At 30.4% G+C, this 13858-nt stretch overlaps 1 protein-coding gene across 1 annotated transcript; it reads right to left on the bottom strand.

Annotated features, from left to right (window-relative positions):
* Positions 1-3294: 3294 nt before the first annotated feature.
* LOC139488766 (WAP four-disulfide core domain protein 5-like) lies at positions 3295-13449 on the bottom strand. The gene is made up of 8 exons (XM_071274652.1): positions 13295-13449; positions 8424-8535; positions 7045-7103; positions 6310-6400; positions 5745-5803; positions 5017-5032; positions 4189-4311; positions 3295-3487 (listed from the first exon to the last, which is right to left on the bottom strand). Exons 1-8 carry the CDS (start codon positions 13340-13342, stop codon positions 3483-3485), a joined length of 513 nt encoding a protein of 170 aa, XP_071130753.1. The 5' UTR covers positions 13343-13449; the 3' UTR covers positions 3295-3482.
* Positions 13450-13858: the final 409 nt, after the last annotated feature.

The following is a 13858-nucleotide window of genomic DNA, read 5'->3' as shown; positions in this document are numbered from 1 at the left end:
CAACTTTTGGAATTTTGGATCCTCAATGCTCTTCAACTTTTTACTTGTTTGGCTTTTTAAATATTTTGATATAAGCGTCTCTGATGAGTCTTAAGTAGACAAAACGCGCGTCTGGCGTATTAAATTATAATCCTGGTACCTTTGTAACTGGTTACTATTGACGCCCTTCTTTCGCTTTGCAAACAAAAAATGTGTTCTTATTGAATGAGGTACTATCATCATTAATTACAATCAAACATGGGATGCATGTGCATTGCCTCACAATTGAAATTTAAGTTTCAACTTAGGAAAATATCTGGCTCCTCATGTTGAAGTGACAGTATGGAAAAGGCAATAACAGTGTTGAATATTTTCAATATATCTTTGATTTTGTCAGATTTTATGGACATTTCCTTTTTTAATCTTCCTCTTATTTTTGCTGTTGTTGCTAAAAAAATTTTTTGCATTTATTAATATAAACTAAGACTTACATAAGCATGAAATATACTGAGCAGTACTATCCAAATCGATCAAATTGCAAAACCAACTAGTCAGACATTACTAGAGTCTCCTCAATAGCGATAACAGCAGTGATTGAACTTTTTCAAAATATAGTCACAGTAAAGTCTATAGATTTTTTTATAACTGCCCACGTAAAACAATTCATTATTCTTCAGTTGAATATTATAACGCATATGTTTCTTTCGCAATAAACATGGATAAAATGCAACAAAAGCATGGATTCAATAGTTTGAACTCTCGTGGGTTTTTTTAATATAGCAATGACAAAAAGTTTTAAATCAGTATTAAAAATACTTTACAAACAAAAACGGCTGTTGATTCATTGTATTGAAAATATGATTGTAAACAAGCTTGTCATATTAAATCTTTGTGGTCTTTCCGATTTATTTTGCATATAAGCTTAAATAACATACTGCATATAAGTATGTTTTCATGGAATGATTTACACATGTTCTATTTGACTAGACAAAAATATAATAAAATTGAACTATTCAGCTTAAATCAAATCGGTGTTATTCGTATTATTAAACCTATATCAAATTGTAAGTGTTAAACACACGTTTCATAACTATTCGTAACATAAGTTTCTTAAAATTACAAAATGAGATCATAACCTTTTTATGTTAATCAGTTTTTTTGTGCTTTTCAATTTTTGCAATCTAATTTTTCGAAAGAATTATTCTCATTTTTGATGTTGCAACGAATATTAGTAATCATCTCAGTTAAAAAGAAGAGCTACCGGCTTTTGACTTCCAAGCGCATGAGAATATCGAAGCTGTAAGCTTTATCGTTCATTGTGATTATAATTCTTTTTTACAACAAATACAAGTGACACTTTGGAACTACAGAACAGGGATAGAATAAAAAAAAGTATAAAAACAATACTGAACTCAAAGATAAATCCCATTTTCTGTGTTTTAAGAAAAGATTTTATTTTGAAAGGGGAATTTTCCGAATAAAGTCAATAATTATATAATCTTTTGAAGTCCAAACTTTCTATTTCATTAAATACGCAAATGAAAGATTCAGAAACTATATAGCAAAACGTTTGGGTGACAAATGTTTACTCGTTATTGCAAAAAAAAATGCACTTAAAATATCTAACATTTTCTACCTATTTTTACCCCTATTACTTGTTTTGATGCTGTATGTCATATTTGTTTTTCGTTTATTGTTTTATAAATAAAACTAGAACGTAAGTTTTCTCTTTTGAATTGTTTTAAGTTTGTCATTTCGGGACCTTTTTATAATTTGTTATGTTAGGTTGTTCTTTATTTGTGAAAGTTTAACGTGGACCTTTTATTGCTTAATTCTACGTCATTTGATCCTTGATAGATATTTGTGTCTCATTTACAATCAAAAAGTAAAATCACAAAAATACTGAACTCCGAGTAAAAGTAAAAAGCTAGGGAAAGTCTCCAATCAAATGGCAAGTTCAAAAGCTAATTGGTTTTCAAAAGTACTAGGATTATAATTCAGTACGCCAGACGCGCGTTTCGTCTACATAAGACTCATCAGTGACGCTCATATCAAAATAGCTATAAAGCCAAATAAGTACAAAGTTGAAGAGCATTGAGGATCCAAAAATCTAAAACGAATAGATAACAACTGTCATATTCCTGACTAGGTACAGGCATTTTAATATGTAGAAAATGGTGGGTTCTGGTTTTATAGATAGCTTAACCTCTCACTTGTATGGCAGTCGCATCAATTTCTCTCCTTTATTGACAACTATGCGTGGCCAAAAATAACAGAGACAATAGGTAAAAATATCAAAAATAGGGGTACAGCAGTCAACATTGTGTGATCATTTTAATCACTATTAAAACAAACCACATGTTCCTCTTAATATAATTAGCAGTAATCTGCATCGATAACGTTTGTTATGTTAAAATACAGTAGCCGAGAGGTATAAATGTGGACCGAGGCATTAAATAATATGCGTGCTTTCTTAATTAATGCATTAATTCAGCCTCGTGTATCCAGTGCGTGTGGTTAAGATTCATCATAATTCTCATTTATAAAGAAAGTTAGAGAACATGTACAATTTCCAGAGCAAAGTTAACACCAACAAGTTAAAAGATTTTATCATGTGCCAATAAAACGGGGTCTGAAAAAAATTTCCACATTCTTGCGTAGGTAATTGTTAACGAACACTGTATGTTATGCCCCACATACGATTATAGAGGGGCATTATGTTTTCTGGTCTGTGGTTCCGTTTGTTCGTCCGTCCGTTCGTTTAATTTGTCAATCCGTCCGTCCGTTCGTTCGTCCCGCTTCAGGTTAAAGTTTTTGGTCGAGGTTGTTTTTGATGAAGTTGAAGTCTAATCCACTTGAAACTTAGTACACATGTTCCCTATGATATGATCTTTACCCCAATTTCACGGTCCACTGAACATAGAAAATGATAGTGCGAGTGGGGCATCCGTGTACTTGGGACACATTCTTGTTTTGTTTGTCTTGGTTGAGAGGTTCATCACTTATTCCAATGTTTATAATGAAAAACACATCTGATCCATTGCATTTGTTGACCTTCAATTTATAGCAGTATTTTAAAATTCAGGTTAATTCATTTAATCTTGAAATTAACCAATCACATATTTCAAAACCCAAAAATGCTTATTTCGGTAGTTGAAATACTTTGTACCTGTTTTTCAACATGTTTTATGTCATGTAACTGTTTCTCTTGAATAATACCAAGAGTAGAAAAATGCCATACATACATTTAATAAGTCATTTATTTTCAAATAACACTTTGTTAACATTATATAAGTTCGATTAAAACAACTCAGATGAGGTATTGACTTTATTAGCTTTTAAAAATATAATTTCCCAGAAAGAAACGGTAACATTTTATCGCATGGAAATAAAATAATCAAAAATGTCCGTCCAAAATCGGGAAGCACTGTTCATGGAAAAAATGTACTGGTATTTTGAAATGAGCTAGCACAGGTCAAATAGGCAGTATGGAAAACATCTTTTCATTCTGAAAATAAAAATATCTTTTAAAAAACATGTATTTACCTTCCGGGAAAATTCAAGGATTTAAAACAAATTGAAGTTTATATTGGGTACATACCTACTAAGCCCGTTATACTCAGGAGTACTAGTAAGACAGATAAGACTGAAAATAGTTTGATCGAGTAGAGTTGGATTTCGTTTTGCATTATACCGTACGAAGTGAAAAATCATTTCCGCGTGTTAGTGTTTACAAATATTTATTCTTCTCATATTTTGATTATGCTTGTATTATTTAATGTTTGATATTGACTAGTCGTCAATCAATCAATTTATTTATCAAATATAGGACTGTTTCAGACTTAAGTTTAATAGTTTCGATACCAGTAAGATGACGTGTACTATAACAATATCAAAAAATATACCTGTACAAATCTTACACTATAATGTCATATTTGCCGCTTGAAATTTAACAGTTGCAAATCAACAGTAATTAATATTTTCTACTAACGAGTCAATTATTTAGTTTATGCGTTTCTGACAGAAAGGATTTCAATTTGACAAATGCATATGTAATACCGTGTGTATGCATTTATTGATGATTTGCCAGTCAATTGCACTATAATGCCGTTAAACTGAGATTTTAAACATTTTATGATATAAATAACAAATGTTCAATTTGGAACGGCACTTGAATGTCGATGACTAGTTAAACCATAAAAAGCATACCTGGACAGCAAATAGCAAAACGATCTAATGGATCAATTTTACACCAATATCCTTCCGGACAATCTTGTCTGTCGAGTGATCTACCGCAATTTATTCCCAACAATGGAGATCCCGTAGTACACGCTTAATATAAGGCAAAAAATTAATGTATCATGAGTGATGCTTTCAAATTAACTACTACTAAATAAAACCCATTACGTGATACAAAAAAATCTTTGTGGGTGATAAGAAAACAAAATTATATTTTTTTCGTTGATAAGAAACTTACAATATTCATATGGGGTATGTTTACAAATCCGTGAAGTAAAACTAGTTTACCAGTTAACGCGCAACTTCAAATAAGCTCATTAATATTTACTTCATTAGTTTACAATTTTTTTTAGGCTATGATTATATAACTTATAACAGCAGATAATTTCATGTTGTTGTCAATTATACATCTTTGATTATTTCCATTTGTTGAAATTTTTTCTGATTTTGCAATTTAGAGCTTGAACTACTTGATAGTTCCCTGATGTTGAAAACCGAATAAAGACCTCTGTTGTCTTTCTGTGTTGTTGTGCTGCTGTTGTATTGACTTGTAATTACTTTCCGCAGTTTTCGCAGTTCCATTGATACAAAAGTTCACGTTATGCTCTTATCAAATTTACGTTTCAATGCAAGGGAAGTTGCTATTTTGGCTCCGCTGTTACCTTTCCATTATCTAATTTGAAACAACCGTTTGTATTAGATTCATATCCCTTTTTTATGAAATATACGTTTCAAAATTTAAAAATGCCTGTGTAGTATTTTTCTCTCCATAAATCTGTTGATAACTGTTAACCTTACCTGATAAAGACCCGATCTGTTAAAAATATAAAATTTTATGCAAATTATATAGCATGGTTATCATAACTATAACCATGTTTGTATAGAATGCAAATACTGAAGCCTTGTGTGATGTACATTTCATTCATATTGGGGTGTGTAATTTTTGTGTTATAAAAAGAATGAACAGATTAAAAAAATGAAGAGGAAAACAAACACAGCTATGCTACTGTCCTACATTATATATAATTTCAATTTGATTTAAAAAAAAATAATAATTTATGGTATACTTTTTTGTAGGGCTACCAGTATATATAGACAAATGATAAAAAGCAGTCGGGTAATCTTAAGTTATTGATATGTACCCTTATAATGGTAAGCATAGTAAGCCTTATAATAAAACAAATGTATTTATTGATGTGTCAATGAATATTTGTTTCTTGTTGTTAAAATTGCTACAAAAATTATATACTATACCCTTTATTTCGCCAAGAACACATACTTATTTTATTTAGAACTGAACTTCTTTTACATACATATCTTACAGAATACAGTTAAAAAGAAATAAAATCATAAAATTCAAAGTTGTGTTTTCCCAATTTTTGATTTTGAATTATTGAATGTTCATTGGGTGGTTAAAGGTTTTGCCAAATAAGTATGGTATTTAACAAAATTATAAATAAATTAACCTCAATAAAAGGTTAGACAAACAGCTATGTTAATCAAAGAACAATATTTGCCAAACTAACCTTTTTTACTTCCTTTTTGCAAGAGGTTCCACAGGAAGGATTAAAACAGCATATGAAGCCTGTAGACGAAATTAGTTTACACGTATTACACAGTGTGCAAGTTTATGATTCAAATAAAAAACTTTCCATACTTGATCAGATAGATATGCAACATGTGCCATCGAAACAATATAATCACTATAAAATGAACGGTTTTTATTGCGCTTCGTATTCTAAAATACAAAATGCATGTTTACTCAATGACAAGCTCATTAAATATTGTTTCAATGACAAATTTATGAAGTACAAAACACTACATGTATACGTCATTACAAATGTTTCCGACTTTGTATGGTTTCAGAGGAGTTGTGGCTCAATGAAATCGGTCTATTCCTTTAGTACTATAGATATTAGCTGACATAAGTAGCAGAACAAAATGGCAATCATTAACTCTTCCTGACTATATCATGGCTGTTAAGATAATTATCACTACTAATTTAGGACTGTAGAAACTTGCAGTAGCATATAAATGATTATACTCTTTTGTGTATTTTGTCAGAAAGAATAAAAAGAAATATATATTTACCATCCTTACAGTCTTTTTCAGAGTTACAGAGCTGTTGATATCGCTTGCAAATACGGTTGTCAACTGGACATCCAGGTATATCTAGATTTGTCTTTAGGAATCGAAAAATAAGATGATTTTTTTGTTGGAATAAAAAATCTAAACTTCGGAAAAAATACCCTCATTTTATAATTATATTCGAAAGAGTAGCATTTTTTTTGTGTTCTTATCGTTCTCGCTTGCTAATCAAATTTATTTATGAATGTATTTGAAAAAAAAAATATAAATAAGAAAAGTACATTACTTCTGATCATCAAAAATTTACTCCAAATAAGTACATAAATTTATACCACACATGTTCAATGAGTTTTAATGTCCCTCTGGTATCTTTCGCCTGTCTTTCGTAGCATTTTTGCTGAATGCCAGTTTTTAAACACAATGCATTTTGTGAAAGAGTAACATGCAGATACCACATTATTTTATATTTTATATCTTCGAACAACAAATACAGGAGTTGTCATTTTCAAATTCAGTTATATTCATGTGACAATAGTTTACCGATGTTCACATTTCGTAAACTGATAAAGAAAAGACAAATAAACACCTAACAAAAATGAGGGTATTGCATGAACTGCAAAAAGAGCAAAACCGGGTGAGTCGATATGTTAAGCGTTCCCCACTATTCATTCTGCCTAGCGTATTGTGAAAATAAGGAAATTAAAAACATGTTAAATAATTTAAGTAGAAAGGTATTACCAATAGAGGTTTTTTACAAGTTTTCGATCTACATTCCGTTGGGCAGCATTTTTCATCCCCTACAAATAATAAAAGAAATTTTTCAATTTACATATCAGTCATATTCAGTCTCATTATACTGAAATGATATTGAAAGGAAAACACATAATATATATAGTTAACTCCTCCTTATTCAATATTTTTTAAGTCCATAGATGGAAAGCATTGTATAACCAAAAATAATCTTTGTATATGAAGCGCGAAAGTTGTTTTCTTTAATAAATGGAAATGAGATCGTGGGCCTAGGAACGCTGCAATTTACAACGGTCAATTTATTGAACAATTTGTTTTTATTACACTTGTTTATATATATTTTCCTTTTTGAATTTTCCTCGGAGTTCAGTATTTTTGTGTTTTTACTTTTTGCTAAGTCATTGTTATGAATTTCCAGATATGGATTGACATTTAGATTTTTAATTTCAACGTAGTTAATTTGGATTGTGTATTCAAATCTTAAAACAAAGAATAGTTTTGGCTACAAATTGTCAAAATATATTCCTCTTTCACCAAAACATTCATTTCTGCAAATCTGTTTGTAAGGGACATCACTAGAGATACTTTTATTGTGGAGTAGGGCTACATTTATGTTCTAAATTTGAATGATTGAAATGGTGGTCTGACATCTTAGATCAGTTTCTTTGACCTAACCCAAACAATTTAATTCCTCAACGTTATATATCTATCCTACTCCTAAATATTGTTTATAGAGCAGAAACAAATAGTTTCTGAATTATTTGGATTAGCTTTTAGCGTACATAATACCTCCAATTGAAGACATATTCCCTGTGGGATTCACGCAATTAAGATAAAAACCAAATTAACATACACTGCTATCAATAATTTCTAAAGGAGAGCGGGTTAAGAGAATTTGGTTAAAAATTGTGGTGTGAAATGTTCCTCTAAGAATAAATTCCTCAAATCTCTCTTCAGTGTTCTATTGGTTTTATGCGCCACTGGAACAAGCCAATTCTGTGTAAATGTAAGCTATTAGTCAAGAGTGCTTCGTTTTTATTTTAAATCTTTTGTTTCTTTTTTTTTCCTGCGTTGTGTTTTGTAAACTGTTCTTTTATCTCTATTCATTTATGATTTCTATTGAAAACTTGGAAGCGTGTCCCTCAAATTTATCAACTACTTTGAAACAAATGAAATTTACGTGTTTATGCTTATGTGGGATTGTTAGTGCTTTTTCTGATTATTTGGTATTTTTTTTATATTTGTACTTAGTTATTATATTGATTAGCAATACATTTATTTGAAGAAAAAAAAATCCATTATTTTCTTTTAATTCTGAAATGGGCTTCTTAGTTTTCTTTCTGTGCATGGCATGATATAATACAAACCTGGACAATTGGCATCGTCTCCATAGCAAGATTGAGTGAATAAAGCTGATAAACAAAAACCAATTGGTTGGTCCAATAAAGGCGGACAGACACCACGTTTAATAGTCTGAGTCTGAAGTAAATTTGTAAGTATCATTAGAAGTCTGTATAAATATATTATTCTAACATGAATCCATTCTTTTGCTTTAAGGGCACTTAATATTAGTTCTGATGTATTTGCATACTTTTAAAGACCAAGAATGTGATTTCTAGAATCATTTTACTTCATCAAGTCATCTTTTTTGCGTTGTGAACATATTTCATAGGTTCGCTTCGCGGTAAATAAAAGTTCAGATATCCCAATAAGAATCATATTAATTCTTTATGTCATGCGTTTTTTGCATTTTAATTTTTGGTAACGCTTGGTTTATAGATATTGACAATTATATTGCCTGCCCATGTTAAAAAAAGGGAGGGAAAAGGTACCAGAGGGATAGTCAAACTCATAGATCGAAAAATAAACTTACAACACCATGGCTAAAAATGAAAAACAAACAGACAAATAATAGACACATGCCACAACATAGAAAACTTAAGACGAAGCAACATGAACCCCACCAAAAACTGGGGTGGATCTCAGATGCTGAGCATAGGTTATTATTATTTTGCACATAAAAACCGGTCGTCAGTTTCCCGTTTGAGATGTATAACATTTGTTATTGTCTATTACTATTCCGTATGGGTTTTGCTCAGTGTCGAAGGCCATAAATTTGTTACTTTTTAATTCATTTGGATTCAGGTGGAGAGTTGCCTTTTGGCAGTCATACTACAGTTTCTTATAATCATATATAGAGCATGCCATTGTCAAATTATTTCTTAAATAATTGTAACTACTTTGAACTAGTCATTTGAATATGAAAATTCTTTTTATATTGTAAATTGGCCAAATTAGATACATATTGAATAGCAAACTTAAATCAATACGCCTTTGAAACATAAATTCGTTTCAAAGAAACAACTTACGAATATTAAAGTTAACATGGTAATGGGATCGAGTAATTTTAACAACAAAAGATATATATAGAGAGATATGCTCACTAATAATTTCTGACGACAGAAGGAAGATATATCCAAAACCCATAACAAATCAAAATAACAGTATTATTTTTAAAATGACATGACAACATAACACAATCAATTTTGCAGGGTCCGTAGGTGATCTGTTGCAAGGCAAATTTTCTGTCCCTATCCAATATACCCTCATTTTCCAGTGGCAGTCCAAATTTCCCCCAACTCTCATCCCGAACGGCCTCTATTATGACAAGACTTACCTATTGTATTTATTGTTAACTTGTTCTCGTCCTGAATATGCATGAAGTATTTGCCACTGGACGCTAAGCAACCAACAATCAATCAATCAATCATTTTTGGTAGCAGGTCCTACATGTGGATATATTTTGTTAGTCAAGATCTTATAAGCTGGCTGACCGAGGGTATCACCAGCCCAGTAGTCAGCACTTTGTTTGTGCTGACATGAATTATCATTGATATTGTTATATTTACAAATAACCTGTTTACAAAATTTTTAATTTTTGAAATACTAAGGCTTTTATACCTCAGGCATATATTACCTTAGCTGTATTTGGCAAAACTTTTAGGAATTTTGGTCCTCAATGCTCTTCAACTTAGTACTTTATTTCGCCTTTTTAACTTTTTTGGATTCGAGCGTCACTGATGAGTCTTTTGTAGACGAAACGCGCGTCTGGCGTATGTACAAAATTTAGTCCTGTATCTATGATGAGTTTATTTAAACAATCAGTTGAAATACTACCACGAGTCAATTGTCGAGGTTTTTCTATTATGCCGCTTTTCTAACAAAGAAAGACATTTATCTTCAGAAAATTATACTTATGTACATGTATATATAATATTAAACAATGTTGACATAACTGTATATCGATTTAAGTTAAACAGATGACACGATTACACAACCAGGAAGCAAAGTCTATATTATGTACCATGTTTGTACATATTAAATTTACGAATTAAATCAACAAAATAATGTAATATTGTATATTCAGCACGTTATTTTACTTAAATTATTTGTGAAGACATAGAGGACATAAAAGAATCTACATTAAAAGTAAACACCTGATTTATAATTCAATCAATGAAAGCAGAAAAAAGGAAGAAAAAGTTAACTTCATACAATAGAACACAAAGCACCATGAAATATTATGAATAACAATATATAAAGAAAAAGAAAAATTATGAACATTTTTCGCTTGTAAATAGTATTACTAGGGGTGATTGATGGTAGCTCGTTTTCAAAAAACGTTTCTTAATATATCTTCTCATAAAAACGGATCGGATATTGTCTCATGTCTAATAACAATAAAGGCATTACTAATTCATAGACCAATATTTTTATTTGTTCTTATGATCCGAAAGCCTTCGTCGTCCTGTGAATTCCATTGTCTTTAAATATTGTTCCAACTTGGGCCAGTGTATAGGTAGCATTTTTTTCATACCCCTTCCAAATTTATTTCTGTTTTATGCCTCATATAGCTAGTAGGGGGATGAAATAACACTGTAAAAAAACAACTGAAATAAGTTAAAAATTAGTATGTCTGAAGCTGTCAAAAGAATCCAAGACTCCCTAAATATAAAATTGTCAATATGTGGAATTAGAGCTTAAGAAGTTTAAGTGTAAACTGAACGAAAAAATTTAACCTATGATACAATAAAACGAACAAAGGGGGAGTACGGAAGGATTTTTGCGAAATAAATACATATTTGTTTATAGTATGGGAAGTGAAATATTTTCGTCAAATAAAATACTCATCAAGTGTGGTCTACATTAAAAAAAGACTGAGACGAGATATAATATAAATAGATATAAGAAGATGCGGTATAAGTGCCAATGAGACAAATCCCATCCAAGTCACAATTTTTTAAGTAATCCATTATTGGTCATAGTACTGTCTTCTACACAGAGCCTTTGCTTCACCGCAAGTTATAAAGACCTCCCCCCCCCCCCCCCAAATGACTAGTGTTCAACCATTCAAAAGGGAAAGATAACAGTCTAATTTATATAAAAATCGAGAAACGTTCAATATACAAATTACCTCCGTACGTTTTATTTCGTACTTTTCATATATGTTTATAGTTCCTCATTAATCAATTAAGAAATTAATAATAAAAACTAAGTTTTCAATTCCTTCAGACATTTATTCATATATCAAATAGCTATCAGTTTCTTTTGATAGTAAAGATCCTGAAGTCTGTATTTAAATTATGAACAAATACGAATGCCTGTAAAGAAACTGTTTTTTTCTAAAACAAAATCGCTCATATAAAAAACACGAATTATTTATGTTCGTGAGTTTGCTTATTTCTATTCATATTTGTCTATTATTACTCTGATCAATTAAGGAGGCTCGCGGGTATAAGATTTTCTAAAAAAATTAACCTTTATTTTTCATTACAAATTTTATCAAATACCTTAAGTAGTTTTTACTTTATCATATTGCACAAAAATCATTAAAAAAAATAATTTTGTGTTGATCCCAGGTTACTTTTAAAATGTCGATATCATTGAAAAATCTCTAAATTATATCCCTTTGGTGCAAAAATGCTATTTTTTGGCATTAAAATTGAACTATCTTTTTTAACTCATCGGTGACCTATATTTTTATTGTTGTTTTCTAATAAGCTGTACATAAACTAAATAATTGTAAAATTTAAACGATTTCTGTAATTTAGTTGTTTTTTTTTCGATATTACCGCTATTTCTCCTATTAGTTCAACAGAAAAAAAGGACATTAACGAAAAGGTATGCTTCTTTCGAATACAGAATGTGAGCGTAAATAAACGGTGACCCCATTTTTTATTTCATTTTTCTATTAAGGATAAGATAAAGATAAGTTTCATTTAGACCCGCAAGCCACCTTAAGATATAAAAAAGAAATTAAGTTTCCAATTCCATCATTTATTCAGACTGTTATCAAATGGAATATAATTTCTTTTTAGTCATAAACTTCTACCGGGTTTGATTCATACTCCGCTCGATTTTAAATGTTGGTGCCTAAATGTTCCTATTTATGATTAATCAAGAAATCGGAGGAATCGGTCACAGTTTCGAATTCGGTATAAGATTATGGAGAAAATGTCTATCAGTGCAGTACAGATAGGACATAATAGTGGTTTGAACCGTATTCATTCCTAGTATTTGGTGGAGATCGTGCAGCTCAATTCTAAGAATATCTCCTACTACACATAGTGTTTAATTTTAATAAGGTGATACTACTAGTATATAACTTAATTAGAATTTTTTTTAAAACAAACATAATGCTGATATCTGTGACAAAGAAGAAATTGAATTTTCTTTTAAGATATCAGTCCAAATGTAAACAATTAACAACTTTACATAATGATTTCAGTTATGGCATACTGGTAACTGGATTTCACCCGAGCGAGATATTCTACTAACTCCGTATACCTGTATTTTGAAGGACAGGTTAAACTTAGAAATTATTATGAGGACTTCTTGTTTTAACTGAGTATGTCTGAAATGAAAGTACGCAAGGTAACGTATTTAAACCAACTGATCCCATCAAGATGAAAGGGATAGGACATTGAATAACTTCAATTTCAGAATTGGCATATTTAAGATAAGGTATTAAATTTAAATGAACTGTTTGTGTCGTTCTGATTGGTCAAGATATCTGAATTCAAGAACACTGAGACTACGCGATGTATTTGTCGAGTCCAAATTCTCAATGTTTAAATGGACAAGTAAGAGATATAATATATAGTCTAACACCGTTGAATGTTCTGATATTGTTATTAGATCTTCACGTCTATATATATAAATATAAGTTAAGACTTACATATCCATAATGAATCAAACTAAGCGCAACTATCCAAATCGACCACATGACAACTGAGTTAGACTGAAATTACAAGCGTCTTCTCAATAGTGATAACCGCACGTTTTTAACTTTATGAAATGTAGTCAAACTAAAGTCTATCGATTTTACTACAGCCCACGTTAAACACGTCATTGTTTTACAGTTGAACAAAAGGCATACATATCTTTTGCAACAAATATGCTGAAAATGAAAAAAATACTGTGAATCAAATCTTGGATTTACAATTGTTTGAAGAAAAAAAATACAAGTTTTAATTCGGCAATTGTTTCTTCTACAAAAAAGCTGGTGTTAATTCATCATCGTGAAACTAAAATTGATAATTCAGATTTGTTTTACATTTTAGTTTAACTTTCATATTGCACACATGAATCTTTTTAATTTCCTTATATACATTTTTAGTTCAGACTAAAACAGTTAAATAGGAATATATTTTATCGCTATTTTGTGCATTTTTCCTTTGATCTTATTTTGTGATAATTTTTCATATCATGCTACTCGCTTGAGATGGAAAATTATCGCTAG

Source organism: Mytilus edulis, chromosome 9 (assembly GCF_963676685.1).
Source record: "Mytilus edulis chromosome 9, xbMytEdul2.2, whole genome shotgun sequence".
NCBI classification, from domain to species: Eukaryota; Metazoa; Mollusca; class Bivalvia; order Mytilida; family Mytilidae; genus Mytilus; species Mytilus edulis.
Note: the sequence above shows the minus strand (reverse complement) of the source record. Positions and strands in the feature narration are given on the sequence as shown.